Source organism: Pieris brassicae, chromosome 10, assembly GCF_905147105.1.
Source record: "Pieris brassicae chromosome 10, ilPieBrab1.1, whole genome shotgun sequence".
NCBI lineage: Eukaryota > Metazoa > Arthropoda > Insecta > Lepidoptera > Pieridae > Pieris > Pieris brassicae.
In genome coordinates this window covers 11,391,621-11,410,796 of record NC_059674.1, presented here as the reverse complement: position 1 = coordinate 11,410,796, position 19,176 = coordinate 11,391,621, and the positions used below count along the sequence as shown (strand labels likewise).

Sequence of the window (19,176 nt, the reverse complement as noted above, 5' to 3'; positions counted from 1 at the left end):
TTCGTAACTTGGTAAGCCAGGCGCCACGCGAGCTTTACATGTAATAAATACGATTTCTGTCTAGGTAAACCTTATTGAATTCTGGCCGAGTTCACAAGAGCTGCATGTTAATTATTAGTTCTAGGTATATACATTGTTTAATGTAATATTCATTGTAGATTTATCGCTATACGTATTATTGTTGTGTAGTTCTATCGTATTAACTGTAAAAATAATAATTGTGATTCATCCCAAAACATTACGATCAAACCTATCTTAAGACTAATATGTAATTTAAGTCTAACTTTATGTAATAAGGATATTTAGCATAAGAAAGTGTCCAATAACACTACTTACATCTCTACATGTGGCAAATAAATGAAATCAATAAAATAAATTTAGAAATCGAACCGAAAGCCAAAATTTACGCAATTGAAATAACAAAGCAACATTTTTTTTCACTGCACAGACCAATCCCTTTTTCATATAAACAAAATAAATAATTAACTTGTTTAATTTATGCACTGTTCTCTATCACAGGAGCTATCTATCAACAGATCAATGAACCGCTTATTATGGTTTATGTACTATGATTATGAAGAACAACAATAACAATTTAAACTAAAATACCTATATAAATATTAGCTGTATGATTTACAACACATACTCGATCTCGACGGATCTCGATGTTATTTTAGTACCGTAGCCTACTGTCAGTGACGTCCTACATTACGATTTTATTTTGGCACTAGACTTCATTCACGTGACTACGATTTATTATCTGATGCATTATAGGTATGGAAGACTACAACTGTATTTTAGAATTTCTAAGGCCATATATATTTGTTCCAGTCTTTTTTTAAATAGGCAAAATATAATAATAATTTGACGGAACATTATCTAAACTTAATGTTGGAATCTAAAGTTATGTTACTAAGGTAAAAATGTTTCTATGACTGCAATGTAAATTTCATTTAGTAACCTGTGGATGCTGTAGGATTAATACATGCTCTATTAACACGTGGCTTTAAAACCAAAACCAATCAAATTTTATTTATTTTAAACCTTTAAAGGGATTTACATTTACTATCACTTCCCAAATTGTAGGGGCCGCAAGAGGAAATGGCAAAAATCTCTTCGCCACTCTTTTTAATACCCAAGTTATTGTTTTTTGCTTGGTGCTTCCCTAACATGACATGACATATAGAACTTAACATAACTAACTTTCATATTATCCTAAACTATTAATATATAGAGTATTAATGGCTAATGAATAATTACCGTGATAGATGGCTTGTTGGCGCTTGCGTCGCCTTGTGAGGTACAAAAACTTGATATCAATGAGTTTATAATGTTGCTACTATAAGAATTTCTCCTTAGTTTAACTTTCCCTTGAACGAGAGGTCATTATGATGAATTTAAATATGTGGATTAGGCGGTAATGTTATTTTCTTGATACCATCTTCAACCTACCATTGACAAACAATGTCAAGTTTATCTTAAGGCCGTTAAACGTCAATAAAATACGCGTTGCTCACAACAAACTGTATGAAACATTATCTCCTGTCTCACATCAAAACTTATTCAAGGTGACCTTAAATTAAGAAAAAATTACAAATTCCTTTCAATGACGTTTAACATTACCAGACAGACTTACGCGATTACTGATAATTTTTACAATTGTTATCACCTCCATATTTTTTATTTCTATCTCTGTGATGCGTGCTGATCATAGCGAACCATTTTATTTTATCTTATCGAGGTCGTTCACTCTTGACATTCAACTTTTGTGTCATGATAGTCACGATCGAATAGGCACACGATTGTGTAATATGCAGACGTGCGGTTTGCATTTTGCCCTGCTTTTTATCTAATAAACAAGGAGTTTGTTATTATTGGACATCTCGTCACTATATTTTGTAACGTTATCTAATTAGAGATATTTTTATTTCAGACGCAGATGAATGGTGATCGCGCCAGCTCTCAGTGCGGTCTGACGTCGCTGCTGCCCATGTCTTGTCGTGGTCGGGCCGCAGCGTTCGCGCGAGACTTACAATCCAGACTCCGGAACCTTGGTACTCCTCAAGATGCGGAGTGCGATAATTCTTGGCTCAACAGAGAAAATGGCGTACATCGGCCGTCCACGTCGTCACAGCGAGATCTAGACACCTTCTACGATTTTGAGCTCGAATGTGAAAGCCCATCCAGCCCCGTCGAAGAGTACTCAGCACCTTTTACGGAACGATTTCCTGAAGACTCGGAGCTCCCTTTCTACGATATCGACTCCGACGAACTTAAAGAACAGAAAAAGTTTGTACTGAAGCACCCTGAGAATGGCAAGAATGGATTTAAATTCACAACAGCTTTTTTCACAGAATCTCCTATTAAAGTGCAACCAGCCCCAAAAGAAAACGGACACGTTGACAAACCATTGTTTTCGGCAATTACATTTGAAGGGTGTGCCAGGCAAAATAGTTTTGATGAAGTAGACTGTGTAGTGCCTATGTATATAAGTTCCACGATCGACAGTGATTCTGAGTTTGAGTCTGCAAAGAGCGAGCCTTCAGATGCAATCGAAGATACTGATTTGGATAAACGCTCAGATGACAACAGCGAAGCTCTGGAAAATATCTCTCTCGACGCTGAACTACTTGAAGAAGAGAAAACAAAGGTTGAGCAGGAATCAGTCAATTGTGAATCTAAGTTGGAGAATGGTAATGAGGAGACCAACCAAATTGTAGAACCAGACTGTTTATCAGAAACTGAAAACGAACAAAAACACTCAAATGAAGAATCTAAACTCGAAGAGGAAGGGGAAGATGATAGGCCCCAGCGAGTGAGACGATGCTCGTCTTTGAAAACAGGTAAAACTCCACCGGGCACGCCAGGCAGGAAAAAAATTGTGCGATTCGCAGACGTTCTGGGGCTTGATTTAGCTGATGTGAAAACATTTATGGATGAGATTCCTGTAATTCCTAAGTCTGCTTATGATGATCTAACCGGGTGTGATGTCCAAAACTCCCCTCCTGCTCACTCCACTCCAAGACTAGGTGCTCTGACGCTAGTTCCTCTTTTTCGACTTCCTAACGATTTAACAGACAAGCTCGAGAAACAAAATATTTGTCTTGAAAGTGCAAGAGTCTCGGATGGCGTTCACATTACGATTTGTGGCTCTGTACGAGTTAGGAATTTAGACTTTCACAAGACAGTTCATGTACGATACACTATGAATCGATGGAAAACTTATACGGATTTACAAGCAATTTACGTGCAAGGCTCGTGTGATGGATATTCTGATCGTTTTCAGTTTGTACTCTATGCTCCCTGTATATCGTCAGGACAAAGACTGGAAATTGCTGTTAGATTTCAGTGCAAAGGTCAACAGTTTTGGGATAACAACTGCGGAGCAAACTACTGTTTCGACTGCTTAGCTCTGGGTGCAATGTTGACTGCAACGTCGCCTCCTGGAGTCCTTCACCCTACCGTAGACTGGCATCCTTCTTTCTATTGATGCGCTAATAACGGAATTTGCGAATAAGAGCGTAAATGCGTCGACGGCGTCGTGAGAGAAGCGATGTACCTGTCCTGGCTCGACTGAGAGTGCGCAGGCGGCTCGCAGGGACGCCCGTTGCTAGTCACATTCCTGTGCCTACTTCCACTGCTAACAGTTCCTACGTGAGAGAACTTGGCGTCCTACGTTATCGAGGCTCCAGATGTAAAGCAATATTGTGATATTCTATAGACTAGGTGTAGATTATATTGAAACGAGTGTTTAACTCGTACGGAGTGCCATTTGCAATAATTACTGATTTTGAAGATTTTTCTCATTTTAATTTTGATAGATTTACGTCCGCGGGACAATAAAACGCAATTATAAGTAATCCCTATAGAAGAGTAGAGATAGCTCGCGAGCTGCCCTCACGTTATGTAATGATGTTTGTATATAGTCTGAAAGATGATGAAAGATTATATTGATTTTTAATAAAGTTTTAAGGATACTATTAGCCTTACGAATGATTAGTGTCAGCGAAGCCTCACACGAATATACTTTCACGTTAATTCTTAGATATTTAAATATTTTAAAGTAAGCACGAGACGAACAAATGTCTCGATGTCTAGACGTTTTATATTATTCTTGTAATACATTGTTATATAATATCACAGATCAATTAAATACTGTTTTCTATTTTTATATAAACAAATATATCAAAATCTCCATGACAATTTATGTATTAATTTATGGACTTATTAAGAATTGTATTTGTTTATTAAAATTGAGATTCTATTTATCGAGAGACTATTAGGAATTATGAAATTAAATTATTATTATTTTTAAGAAATTATCGATATTTATATAAATGTTTTCTTTCTTGTACCTGAATTCTATGTGGCCATTAATTTTTACGGTTTGGAATAAAATTAATTTGCCGTTGTACTGATTAATAATTATAATGATTGTAATAAAATTATTGACAATTGTTTCATCGATAAACAATCCTAATAAACGAATGTGCATAATACTTGTTGTTTTAATTATATCCATGAATTAGAAAGGAGTTCTTTTGTATAATATATAATTATTTATTCCAATAGCGCTACGATGGCCCTTGAACTCAGATATCTGTTTTCATGATTTTTTGCGGTTAGTAGCACACCTATTTTAAGGGACTTTAGTGTGTTTTCGTATAAGTAATTATTCATACAAAGTAAACTCCATTGGTGTACTACTGGGGTTCACATCTACGGTTGAGAGTCGCCCCCTAATCACTGCTAAAACTGTTCAAATTCGAAAACATTTTTATTTTTTTGGTTAAACCAAATAGTTATGAACTATAATCACTTCTAATCAATGTTTGATGAAAGATGCCAGAGTAATTATTCCAGTAATTTTATTTTGGTTATATAATAGGACAGCTTCGGTATAAAGCTCAGAGCGACCCCTATCGGCCCTTTAGACTTGAGACTATAATCATTATTGTATAGGCTATCCTAAAGGGTTTTTGGCGTTCACAAAAAAAAAACAATTTCTCCAAATATCTTTATTATTACAACATTTTTGTAGTCTTAGGACTAATAAACGTTATCACAATTAATCGAAGGGACAAGAAATAAATATAAAATAAAGTAATATTAATAGTTACATTAATTAAAATATTACTATGTACAAGTTTTTTAAGTATTCCGAACGAATAATATTTACACATACATTTAAAGCGAAACGCTGATTATAACAATCCAATACGTAGAAATTGACTAACATTATTAAATTGAAACAGGTGCCAGTCTTGAACGAATATTTTACGTAATAATAAAATAACCAATTAATTAAAACGTTTGCTAATGTACTCGGAAACACAAATTAAAATAATTTATGAGTAAACTAAAGTTACATTCCTTACCAGTGCCGGATTAAGTCAGCGCGGGGCCTGTAGCAAATTCTATCAAGGGGCCCTTGCTTTGCTTTAGGTTTTCAAGTTTAGGATATTACATATTTTCATATTATTATATTCATTTTCATTATTACATATTTTCTGGATCTGGATCGGCAAATTGAGAAATAGTAACACTTTCAATATAGACTTCATTAAGCAAATCATGCTTTATATTCAACAAAATGAGATGATAAAGACGTTCTTATAAAAAAACTGGCAACTTGAAAGGTAGATGTGGTATAGATGCTAGTCTAAAGATATCGATTATAATTCAACATTACGGTAAAAGTTTGTAAAACCCTACTTATTTTTACGATTTAACGTGACGAAATCGAGTTTTAGATTTTTAAGTGCAAGTGAAGCGAGATATATTACGCTCCTATCTAATATTTTTTTATTACGGTTACGGGTAGGTCAGAGAGTGGGGCCCCCAAATACGCGGGGCCCGTGGCATATGCTACTCTTGCTATATGACTAATCCAGCACTGTTCCTTACCATCAATCAATAAAAATATACGTGTAAAGAAATTACATAAAAATGTGTAGCAAATTGTTGCTCATACATTTCCTTCCAGGCGTTAAAAATTGTGTTCAAATTTGTCAACACCATTATGCCTTATTTTGGATTTTTTTGTAAATTATAGATTATCTACAGGAAGTAGCGAATGGAGAAAGTGTTCCATAGTTCTGTAAAAAATCTGGAGGAGGCTTTTACACGTGAAAGCTTTCCAAGGGGTAATAATTGGTTTTACGCACCAACGGTTTGGGATGAAGTTTATCCTTATCGAAGTGGCGTGTAGACGTCAGAGCCCCAGGTCGTGGTGGATATTATGTTATTACACTGCTTTATTATGTTACATGGACTTATGCAATCTTTAATTGTTGATGGATACCTAATTTAGTAGTCTTATATAGGTTCACTGTTTAGAATTCGTTTATATAATCTGTACTAGCCTATTACCTATATTTACAATAAATAAAAATACATGAACATTGGGTTACATATAGATAAATGTAAAAAAACAGTTTACAGATAAAAAATAACACGAAGTTCTAAGTTTGAATCGTAACGACTACGAGTACTGTTTCTATATCTATGATATATTTATAATCTATCATACGTCAGTCTCCTCCTATCACTTGGTGTTGAGGGCAGAGTAATGGCGGGGTCCCGTAAAGCCTTCAGTTGCATGTGAAGCCTTTGCTTACAGAACTCATAGAATTCGATCTCTCGCGTGAAGTTCGCGCGGACGATGTTCTTCACTTCCTCGGAAACGGGCGGTTTAAATGCATTTCGGTTGATCCGGTTGAATGTGTTTAGCTCCTCTGAAAAATATATGATTCGAAATTCGAAAATGATTTTTTTTTAATTATTACGACCTGGTTACGAGACCATTAAGCCAGTTTAATGTTTGTTTTTTTTTTAAATAATTTTATGGCCTGGTAAAGAGACCTTTAAGCCAAAACGTTTTAATGTTTGTGTACATCAACCAAAAATAATAGATAACAGGAGTTTTGTTACCTAACATTAGTTAAATTACATATATATTTTAGAAAATAATTGGAAGCTAATTGTTAGCAATCGCACACTTCGCGCCAAATTAGCCTTTTAGTTGAATAAATTGTAATATAACATTCTTGTTTCCGATGTCTATAAAGGTCGAATATACTTGTATTGAAGATTTAAGAACCCTTAAAAGTTAGTTTATCTTTAAACGATTACAGTTAGTTGAGATCCAACAACATAGCGATTCGTTTAACATATATTTGAACATATTTATAACAACCGATATCAATCTTAACTCGGGAATAGACAATTTTTATTTGAGTATACATTGCCTTGTAGGTTAACTTACCCCAGTACATCCTTAAGGCTCCTCTGAAGAATCGAGGCACGTATCTCTCAAAGGCCAGCAGTGTTGAGTTCATATCTTCCAGAACTCCCACCACCGCGTACTGCTGTTCTACCACGCGTTTCGCACGTTGTAATGCTTCTGCTGTGTTGAAAGGCCTAAAAAACATAGAAACAACTTTCTAGTCACAACTTGGTTTATATAAATGTATGTAAAAGTATAAAAATTAAAAAAAAACGTTAATAAAATTAAAAAACAAACTACTGGCCAGATTTCTGTTTCATGATCATTTGTCAAACTAAGTTGCATGTAGGTGATCAGCCTCCTGTGTTACACACACTGTCGACTTTTTGGATCTGGCAAGCCGGTTCGCCCACGATGTTTTCCATCACCGTTCGTGAGAATGTTAAATGCATGTTAAGAACATTGGTACACAGAATCTACGACCTCAAGGATGAGATTCGCTCGCGCGATCCACTAGGCCACTATTGCAAGTTAGAAAACCAAAGGTAATCAAAAACGTTACAAAAGCGCTTCACAAAACGTTATAGAATTATGGGTCATATTCTAAATCGCATCTTAAGTACCAACCTCGCCTTGAGCGCTGTCATATAGATACTTCAGATTTCAACAATAGTTTGACAGCTCTTGAAACTAGATTAAGTTTGATTTACTGTTCACTATGTCACTTGAATCTTGCTATAATCTAATATTATGTTATTAAGTATTATGACTGAACAAGGAAATTTGATCTAACTTAATTATAAAGCTCTTAATAGTATGACTTACGTGCACTGAGGGTCATGTCCGCAGAAGAACAGGGTCTGTCTTCGGTGGTCTCCGATACCTTCATGAGTCTCTCCTTCTATATATCTGCACTCCCGGTCACCGCTCAGTACGCAGGTTTCGAAGTCCTGAAAATAAAATTAATTATCATTAAACGAAGATATTAGCTTCAACTCTTACTAACTTAGCTATTAAGAATATCTTAAATTCTGCGTGATTTTTTTATTGCTTTGTATTCAAGTGTTTTGAAAAATATATGAATTAAAGGCCAGGTATTAGTCTTGCTTTTACGATCATTGTAACTCCTTAGAATTATTAAAGAACTATGGATTTGCTATTTATTTATTGATTTACACATATTACAATAGAAAACACAATATGCAAAACCAAAACAATAAACAAAATATAGGACAAAAAATTAATGAGATAAAGAAAAGAAAACTCAAAATGACACATTAAACTACAACTTAATATTTGAAAAAACATTACTACTACTGATAAATAAACTCGAAGACCTCACACTGCCTCCCTACCACCCTCTTTGGTAATGATAACGGATAATGTCTTAAATTGTATAATTAGCTAAAACTCGAAACACGCAGTTAATTCGGAGGAATATACGATAATTCTCAGAAGGATACGGAGGAATTCTTAAAGAAATTAATGACAGCAAATAGGGACTATCTATCCGCCCATTGCCTATATATACCGAGGGATCCAACACGGCTGTGGCCCTTCCCGACAAAAAAGGCTCGTAGGAGGCCTCGACACACACTAACGGATCCGGACGATCCAATTACCGTTGCTAACAATAAATTAAAAGCCGCCCGCGCGGCCAGTAATAATAAAAATAGCCAATCACATATTAGGGTAAAATTCACCCCCGCCTTCACCGGGGAAGGCGAGGACCTTTACTTCGCACTTCGCACACTCCAGTGAGCTTCCGTCCTGCCCTTCAGGCGATTGACCACCCCGCGACACCCCAAGCCGAGGTTCGAGTCTCACAGAAGACGCCCTTGCGCTAGCCGCGGGATAAAACGCCATTCTGGCCGAGCTACGCTCGCCAAAACAACCCGAGCTGAGCTGTAAAGGCCCTTAAGGCCAACAGCGAGATTCCATTAAAAAAAACTGCTGTGGCCTGCATGCTGCACCACGGTGTATTCATAAAAATGTTACGCCACAGCGTTCAAACTATTTAATTACCTTACTAGAAGTTATAGATCATGTATTTCTTTCACGGGTAAGGTGATAATTTTTTTAAAGACTAGGTGTCTTTATAGCGTGAACAAGTATTTAGACCGTAGCTTTGATAATAATTATAAATAATTATGGCATTATGTTAATGTTTTTATTATATGACATTAAAATTAATATGACATTTGCATGCTTAGTTTTATTTAGCTGATTGTGCGGATTTTATAAGTGATCGATCTAAATGTATACCACTTTCTTTGCAAATAAATGATTTATTATTATTAAATGCTTTTAGCTGCTGGCTGCCCCCGAAAGCTTCGTTTCGTCTTATTATGTTTTTTTTTCATTAGCTACATACCAATATATAAAACTAAATTTTTAATTTTAATATCCTTCGAATTTTTCTCTACAAGGAAACTTTCCTTAGAGTTAGAATAATAAAATAAAATAATTGAATAATTGAATTTGAATTGGTCAAGCCGTCTCCGAGTTTTGGGCGTAGCAACATATTACTGCGATTTTGATGGGTCAGTCAAAAAGTGCTGCTAATATTGTCCTCATTTGTTTCTTTTCTGGGATTCAATATGCGTAGAAGTCTGTCATTAATATTGACACTTGACAAAAAGGCGGGAAACCATATCACGATAGTCTATTAAAAGCGTTTAAATATTATCTATGCAAAAAATCACACGCAACGCAGATTAATATTTCGTTTCGGCATGATAATTAAAACATCACTTTTTGCCGCTCAAAACTAATTTATTTTTTATGTCGCGTGGACCGATGTCCTGTCTAAACACGTGTCAAATATCTCATTTAACAATAGATACATTATCTGGTATGTTATTTTTGTCTCTCTCGATAATATTACAAAGGAAAGACATCTGAAGATTAAAACAAAATCTTGATTCTGTACTTACACTTTCCAATCAAAGTCTTGTTGTGTAAATCATATCAATATGATGCAATACTATATACTTACTAATGTAAGCCACGCGAATACACACATTTACACTGATTCATGACAGAGCGTATAAACTTAATAAAAAATAAAACCTACATGATACTGTCATTCATGATCTGTGCTATTTCTATATCCAATACCTTTAACGAGTAAGTGTTTTTCGTTGACCTGCTAATAATTAATCATAGAACAGTTATCCTATTAACTATAGACTAGCGTACTTTTCGCAGGATAATAATTATAATTGAATCGAAATAGGAGATCAAACGATCAATACATCTATTCAATCTCCTAATTGACAAGATACCAAACTATTGTCACTGATACAGTAAAAACATAGATAAAAAATACGCTTTATCATTTTAGTAGTCTATGGAAAATTCAGATTGTATTTCTTAGATATAAAACTAAATAATTCGAAAACATTCCTCTTAATACTTAAAAAAAGAATATTAAAATATGTTGTAAGTCATGATTAAACACGTAAGAAATCTTAAATTGTCAAGACCAATTAAATTATAACCGACGTTTCATAAATATCTCTCGAATGAGTGTGCAATGATAATCACATGATTCAAAATTTCGTACTCCTTTTATGAACTAGCTAGGTCTAGTCATAGTTGAACACACTTTGAAATAAATTTTCCTTTAGTTTTATAATTTAGGAATCAATGTATTTTTTTTTCTCTTCTGTTAGTTATGTTTACCTACAAGTACTTGTCACAATAAATCTTGTATTTTATTTTTATTATGTACCAATGTATCAGTGCCGAGTGTTGGCAAGCTTGTAATTGTTCATTGTATTGGATATTAGTAGAGTAGTTTACAGTATCAAAGTAATCACATGTTTCGGTTACGCGTCATATTATTCCGATACGCGGCACACTTTTCCGTTACGCGCCATCTTTTTCTTGTCCCTACCACGGTTGATTCGAATAGAATATATAATAATCTGTAATAATCTTAGTAGTAATAAGGTAAAATAAACTAATTGTATTATTTGTATTCATGTCTATGATAATAAAACTCTTAGTAAAACTTTATCATATTTAACTTTATTTATCCAATTTCTGTAAAGTTGCATATAGTATACATTTTTCGGAAAATAAGGTCATAAAGAAGTTTCACTTCTTACGTGTATACACCAGTAGACGCACACATTTGTTTATAAACGCACAAATTTATGAGAATATGGAACACAAATTGGTCATATTTTTTCCGTTCACCGAAGTGTCGACATTCGTTACAATAATTTTATAATGTTTTAGTAAAACATAAATTAAGTAATGAATCAAAGATAAACAGTGTGACGGTTACCGAATAGAGGAAAAACGATAAATATTTGTGTCTAATCCTGCACCAAAGAGCTTTAATATGTTTTAGAAACTGCTATTTTTGTTACTTTCGTTCAATTAAAAGTGTAATGCGGCAATGTGCAGGCTCATCTGATGTTCCAGATGTTAAGTGATAACCGCCGCGCGCCGGCTTTTACACTCATAATGCCAGAGGGCCCGCGAGTGTGCTGTGTGCTTTTAAGAATTGGCTCGCTTTTTTCTTGACGAACCATAGGTTTTTTAGGTTTTTAGCAAAAAATAAACAACTGGAAAAATTTCATAAATAACCTTATTTTTCGCCGAAGAGTACTGGTATGTTGAATTTTTTTAAGTGAAAACCGCCATCAATCAATCATGATAATAATACCATAACAATATTAATGATATCCAAACAAATCGTTTAAGTTTTGATGGATCATATGAAAAACCACGAATCGATCGATCTCGCCAACACACGACCAATAAAACTTAATTTGTCTACAATCAAAATACATCCACACTTTTTGTTAAGAGCAAAAACTGAAGCAGGTTTGTAATAGAAAAATAAAAAGTTAATGTCATATACAGATTTCCGAAGCCGACAATTAAAAAATATGAAATGGTAATTTGTAAATGTTTTGGTACGAAATAAAAAGCTATAATAATATAGTGCACGCATGCAGTGTGTACACAGCCGAATTAGGTACTTAGTAACTGCGTCTTAGTTAAATGTATTTAATCTATTTTAATTGAACTTTTCTTTTCAAGTTTCTTAAATGTGTGTTCTATTTTATTATCATACTCCGACGCGAGAAATAAATAACCTTAACCTATCACTATCTGAACACTGCAGTTCGAAAAGTCGCTCGTCTCACATATACATGACTTCACGGACTGTACAATTCGAACTTAGTATCAACGAGTAACGATTACTTCAAAACAATAAAATTCAAACTTAGAAACAACGAGTGACAATTACTCCCAAGACTATAAAATTCAAACGAGTGACAGTTTAACATATAAATAATGGCTTACGAATTCCTTTTTTATTCGTACGTAGTGATTTATAATAGTACCGGCGCCTGAGAACCATTTTCTTGCTATTATAAACATGCAAGTTAATATACTTTTATAATTTTCTCAGGAGCAAAAGACCACAACATTAAGTATATTTTTTACTTTTACTATACACATTTTCATAATCATTACACTTGAGGTATGCTCTGACAACCTTAATTTACAAAGGATTGTCAACTTTTTGTTATCTTTGATTACAATGTGGTGTGCCGAGTCTGGGTTATACTAACGCAAAATCTTATTACATGTGGCCATTCTGGCTTGCGCTTCCTCGAATCTAAATAGAGGATCGACCGACCAATCTCTAACCACTGACTGGCCCGAAGGTCCAAAGTTGAGAAGATTAGGTTAACCTTAGCAGTGGGAATAACTGAGTTAGAGCATGTCTAAGTTTGTTGTCGTACTTTTGTAGGTGTTACACAAACCAAATAACAGGTGTGTGTAACTTAGCACTAAGTATAACTCCCATATGTCTTAAACGTAATATGCGAGTCCGCCCTATGCCCAACTATGACCATAATGTTTTAAGGTAACAATGACAAGTCTAAGAAAAAATTAGGATACAGGTTTAGGGTCCATGCTTAGCGCTAAGTTTGACTCTCGTGCGTCAAAACCGATAGCAGGACACACACACACGTGATCTCTAACCAACCCAAAAGCTTACCTTTTTCAGCCAAGCTGGATCGGGTAGGGGCAGGTCAGGGAAAGCTCGCTTTCTCTCGACATAGTACCACGGCGCTCTCACATAGTAGTACCAAGATATAACTCTCTCTATAGGATCACGGACCACGTTCACATAAATTGGTGATGGATAGCCAAACCTGGAAATCGAAATTATCTTATGTCAATAAGTATAGTTACTAGTAAGTATAGTTTTTGATTACTATACTGAAGCTTTTTAATAAACAATACAATAATTCTTATTTATGACCACAGACATTATAGACTTCATGGCCTTGTGGTTAAAGTACACAGCGAGAGGATTCGATTTCAGGTGCAACAGAAATTGTGAGAGACAGAAGGCTGGTCATCTAGTTGCCATAAAAATCAATGCATAAGAGATGTCACTCATTCTCATGTAGATAGTACAAAATAATTTCATTCTATTCAAGAATATTAGAAAAAAAAAACAATTTCTGTTTGTGATCTTATTAAGAACCTATTCTATAACCTTTTCTAGTATTTTCAATCAAATCAAAATAAAATTTATACATAATGAACGCTTATGAATGTCAGTAAAAAAATAGTTTTAAATTTACATTGACAGCCAGTTCTCAAATCAAGGGCGTAGAACAATCAAAAAGAACTGAGAAAAAACTCCGTTGCTCTTGGTGGATGGTGAATCAGGGTTGTAAGTAACAAAAACATTTATTTAATATTTTTATATATATGCCAGGGAATTCGGATTCTCACAAAATTTTCTGATCGAAGCAATAAAAATCAACGGTCGATTTTATTGTTGCTTTAGAGAGCAATTGCCTATGATGGAGTCAGGGAGCCATCCAGGCAGTACGTTCAGGGAAGTCAGGACAGTTCTGATTGAGTATTCAGTAAAGCATTGTGGTGATGAGACGTTGGACCGAGTTGGGTTGGTTGGGTGAGTTGAAATCGCAGTTAATTGAGTCAGTAACATATTCAAGTATACAATCAAAAACCATTTCCGCAATTTCAAAATTAGAACAAATCAAACAATTGAATGATTCAGAGCGAAAACACGCGAAACATCAATCAATGCGAATCGGTTTAAAATACGTACCGATGATTAATGATTGTAACAGATAGCTTCCTCTAATTAAACACAGACTATATGCCAAATTGTTTCATTGTAATCATAGATGTCAATCAATATGACGTGTATGGCGATATTAAGTCTATTACAGTGCTTATTGTTAGGAAGATCATTCAAATGTAAATGATGACAATAACTTTATTAATCAGACATATATAGCCCATTGAAAACTATATAAAGAGTATTAAGGTAAAATAAACATTATATAAACAATGTTATTGAAGCATAAGGGTGTTAAAAGATATCAAGACCTTTTGTAATTCTAAGTTTCTATAATATTGCAATGTCTATGTTATTTAAAGCAAAAGCTTACAAAATAGAGTTTCAATACAATAATATTTATTCCTTCCTTAATTTGAGTCCTTGGTAAGCGGATAAGGTTCTGCTGGGACCGCATCCCGCCTAGGACGATTATTGATGGCGCCTTGGGCTTTTAGTGAACATGACGCAGCCAACTAGCTTAATTATCGGTATAATTAACAGCCTAGCCTTTTAACGAAACAGCGCCGTTTAACTAACGGACTGAAAGATATTCAGCCGTAGCGCTTGTTACAATATAAAAAAAACTGGCTGGCTAATGCTTAGGCCATTCGTACGATACAGTCATTATTTGGCATAAATAAAAAGAAAGAAAAATGTCGTTAAAAATATTTCTTTTAAATGTAATTAAATTGCTAAGACAAATTCACATTATTATTATAACTACACTCTTCAATTATACTTGTTGTTTTTCATAAAGCTTTTGAAAACACACAACAACAAATTTATTGTTTGCTGACGTCATATTGACAGTTTGAACAGTTTCGTTTCGACTTTGAGAGTAGCAGTAGAAAGTGGAACTAATTTAAATGAACAGTCAACAGGCTAGGCAAGTAATGAAACGTCATCGATCCAAGTCATTTGCCTAGCTATTTTATCAAAAGGCTGAATATCATTCAGGCCGCTAGTTAAACGGCTAGGCTGTTAATTGAACGGCTAATTAAGCTAGTTGGCTGCGACAGATATGCACAATAGGGATTTCCACATAACCCTCCCGCACTAAGTCACGCCGCACACGTAAAAAAAACTATACACCGAGCTAAAAATGAAAAAATGCGCCTAATAAATTAGTATGTTTTTGATTAAAATTAATGTTTTTTATCATATATTTGACATACCGTGTAAAGTTTGTGTAGCAAACGTGTTTGATGTAGGAAGCTGGCGGCGTGTGGGCGGAGACTATGCTAGCCAGGACCTGCTGGTCAGCTGGAGCCAGACGAATGGTTTCTACACGTTGTACTGCATCTCGATGAAAGCCTTAAATATAATAATAAAACTAAAACATTGAAGAAAAATAGGAACAACCCATTACTATTTATAAACAATTTTCATCAGGCACACCTGAAAATGATTATCTACTTTCATATTAGAGCATTGTTGGCTTAGTGGTTTTGTTATGCGACTCTCAACCTTAGGGAGGAAGGTTCGATCCCCGATTATACACCAAGGGACTGTCTATGTGAGTATCGCATAATACTCGCTCGTATAGTAAAGAAAAACATCTCGAGGAAACCAGAATACGTTAGAAGACAGACCCGAAGACAACATGACTATTCGAAAAAAATTATCAAGAAACACATACAGAAATTTGAGGCTCAGACCTAAAAGGCGTTACTGTTTCTTTACATTTTAGATTAATTTACACATTGCATAATACATTTTCTAAAATTCATACAAAAATTCATTAGAATTGTAATTGTCGAAAATACCAAGTTTACCAAGTAGATGCCGTTAAGGTTTTCGTCCATATTTCTATAGATGGCACTGGCAATTCGAGTAGTCGAGTTAAGTGATGGTAATAATAATAATAGCCTATCATTCCGATACTTTTAGATCTAAACACGATTCTATTCCAATCTTCTTTTACGTATCTGTGTGCTTATGGCCACCTCCTCCAAATCCCGCCATTCCTCTCTGCCATGTACCACCTGATGTTTCTTTAATTTGACCTAACCTCCTTTTAAATTATATTCCTCTTCTCCTTTGCTGTACCTTGGGTACTGGTTTAGTACGTTTTTGCTCCACTTTTCTGTACCTCTTGCCATGTGCCCCGCCCATTTCCATTTTAATTTATTTAATTTTTATTGTAACATCTAGTTGTTTTTCTTTTCTATCTATTCACAGTTAAATAAGTTATTAATAAGATTTTATAAATGTAGGAAACTAGTTTTCGTTTGAACAATCCGTAGATCGTGATATTTTTTTAAAGTGATACATTGTGTTTAGGAGAAATCGAACGAAACTCTCGTTTTGTATTTATTAGCTATTGTTGTACTTTAATGCCAGTTTATGAACTGGAAAATTATTTTAACTGCGTGAGAATTATATTAGAAAATCTAGACTTTGGTTAACAAGTTACAAGCACTGGCTTTGACCCAATTGTAATACGCGTCCATTTCCTGAGCTTTACGTACCGCCTAACCCAATAGGGACTTAAATATTTTAATAAAATTTACTGACTGAACTTATTTTTATATACATATATAAACCTACATAAAATTTTAATAAAAGACATCGGAATAAAAGAAAAATTTACGAACAATTCACACGTAATAAAGAACAACTTAATTTCTTCTTAACCATACAAGAATAGTGTCATCAAATTGTCAGTTTTTTGACCTTAAGACAAAGTCATTAGTATTGTTCCGTTGAGAACATCTTATATAACCATTACACACTTCTCGCGTCGTTGCCTTTACAAAATATTAAACAATAGAAAAACCTTCAAAAAAACAAACAGTAATATAAAATATCATTCATAATTTAATTAATTTATTTGAATACAGACTGAACGTTATTACTTGACTGTGTCTAAGTTAAATTATGCTTTAAATTATTGTAAATAATAATCCAATAGCACTACAATCCTGTATGATTCTTGGTCTCAGATTGCATCCATTACATTGACCATTTTTGGATTTGAGGATAAGTGAAGGTTCCTTCACTGTACGATCGAGGTCTCGGTCCTCGATAGAAATTCCTTAAATATACATTAATTATTAGTGTAATATGATAATAAATATTAAATTTAACTCACCGAATTGATTACGAATAGCCAATCTTCTCAGGAGTTCCATAAACGTCTGACTTCCGACCTTAGGAACACGGTTAAAGAACAAAAGCTCCACATCTGATCTTGCTGTGTTATTCAACTCCCATGGATCGGGGAGAATTTCTTCGGTCAACTCTTGCAACACCTCTTCAGATCTTATAATCTCTGATTCGAGGGTTCGTTGCGGTTTCGAGCGTTCCTATACCAAGAGAAAATTTCTCTATTAGAGATTTATAAAATTATCTAATATCCTATTTGCAAAGTAAGGGCCATTTGTGTTCGTTTGAAATTTGAAGGCACGTCACATTAAGCCTACATTTTCCTATTATTATTTTAGTTTCCTCTCAATCATCACACATATTAAAAGGAGGATCAGATACTTTTGAAGGAATGTTAGGAATGAATAAGAAAGGATTTACATGAGCGAAAATAACAAGAGAACTTAATCTAACCAGAAGGCATAAGGTGCAGAGCTAACCAGGCAATATCATAGCACAAAACTCACGGGTGACTTAGTATTGTAGAAGGCGCACGGGTCCGCCAAGCATCCGCGAATAAACACTGTATGTGTGTGTGTTATGTCAAATCCAATATATTTTTGGCGTATAATCAGACCTATATCCGTGACCTACTTGGTTAGATAATTTAAACATGATAACAGTAAGAAGCTTTGTAAAACAATCATTTGAAATTTAAAAAAAAACATTTTATTTTATATTTGTTATTATTTTTGCATTTTAGTAGTTTTATCATGAAATAATTTATTAACTGTACTAAATACTTCAATTGTTTGATCTGTGGAAATTTATATCGCAATAGGCATAATATAGAAAGCTATCTGAACGGTTTCATTAATAAGGTGTAATATCCATAAACAGTAAGCTCATTAATATGTTATTTAGATCGCTATTATCATAAAATGACTCACAACGCCGGTGTTCCTGCGCAATGCCTCCAAAGCCTCTTTATATTCCTGCGCCGACGCATACGCTGTGCGGTCGGTCTCGATTTCTGTAAACGAGACAATGTAAATTATAATAACTTACGATAAATTTTATATAAGTAACTCGTGCGAACTAAGTTTTTACAACTTTTGTTTAGACTTTTCCCATGAAAAGGCTACCCAACGCTACAATCGATTCGTGATCATTTATTTTTTCTAAGTCAGCCTTCTATGACACATGCCGGCGACTTTTTGGGTTTCCGCTTTCCTCACGATGTTTTCCTTTACCGTACGAGCGAGTGTTAAATGTACACATAGACAGTAAGTAAATTGGCGCAAAGCCGGGATTTAAACCTACGACCTCAGATGGATAAAAGTCGTATACTGAAGCCAACAGTTCTCAGTATCGCAAAAAAACCATTTGATCCCTTATGTTATCTTTCTTTCCTTATCTTAAAATGGTTAAATGTTACAATTCAAAATCTCGTGAACCATATAACTCTGAAATGCCATATTTTTAAATCGATAGATAGATCTAAAAGACCTTATTTTAAAATTATTAAAATCTCGTATAAACAATAACTTAATAAGTGATTCCGCGGTAATAATGTTTGTTCGTTATTGTATATGATTTTTATTCCTTCCTGATTTTTTTTTATTACTGGAACATGTACAGAAATATATCTCCCAATGTGTTACGAATTTCAAACGATATTTCTAAGGTTATTATACCTCTCCGAATAGAGGTGAATACA

The 19,176-nt window shown here is 34.4% G+C and overlaps 2 protein-coding genes across 4 annotated transcripts in view; one reads left to right on the top strand and one right to left on the bottom strand.

Moving 5' to 3' along the window:
• The window catches only part of LOC123715213 (glycogen-binding subunit 76A), a 43,392-nt gene extending 38,893 nt beyond the window's left edge, over positions 1 to 4,499 (top strand). For all 3 annotated transcript variants that reach the window (XM_045670142.1, XM_045670143.1, XM_045670141.1), the window contains exon 2: positions 1,934 to 4,499. In XM_045670142.1, coding sequence (XP_045526098.1) covers positions 1,934 to 3,490 — 1,557 coding nt within the window. In that variant the 3' untranslated portion in view covers positions 3,491 to 4,499. The remainder of the gene's footprint in view (positions 1 to 1,933) is intronic.
• Positions 4,500 to 5,062: 563 nt separating this feature from the next.
• Positions 5,063 to 19,176, bottom strand: part of LOC123715485 (heparan sulfate 2-O-sulfotransferase pipe) — a 66,748-nt gene continuing 52,634 nt past the window's right edge. The window contains exons 4-10 of the mRNA XM_045670508.1: positions 18,407 to 18,489; positions 17,464 to 17,677; positions 15,545 to 15,683; positions 13,263 to 13,419; positions 8,054 to 8,178; positions 7,268 to 7,422; positions 5,063 to 6,737 (exon numbers count right to left, since the gene is read on the bottom strand). Of these exons, the coding sequence (XP_045526464.1) occupies positions 6,517 to 6,737; positions 7,268 to 7,422; positions 8,054 to 8,178; positions 13,263 to 13,419; positions 15,545 to 15,683; positions 17,464 to 17,677; positions 18,407 to 18,489 (1,094 nt within the window). The 3' untranslated portion in view covers positions 5,063 to 6,516. The remainder of the gene's footprint in view (positions 6,738 to 7,267; positions 7,423 to 8,053; positions 8,179 to 13,262; positions 13,420 to 15,544; positions 15,684 to 17,463; positions 17,678 to 18,406; positions 18,490 to 19,176) is intronic.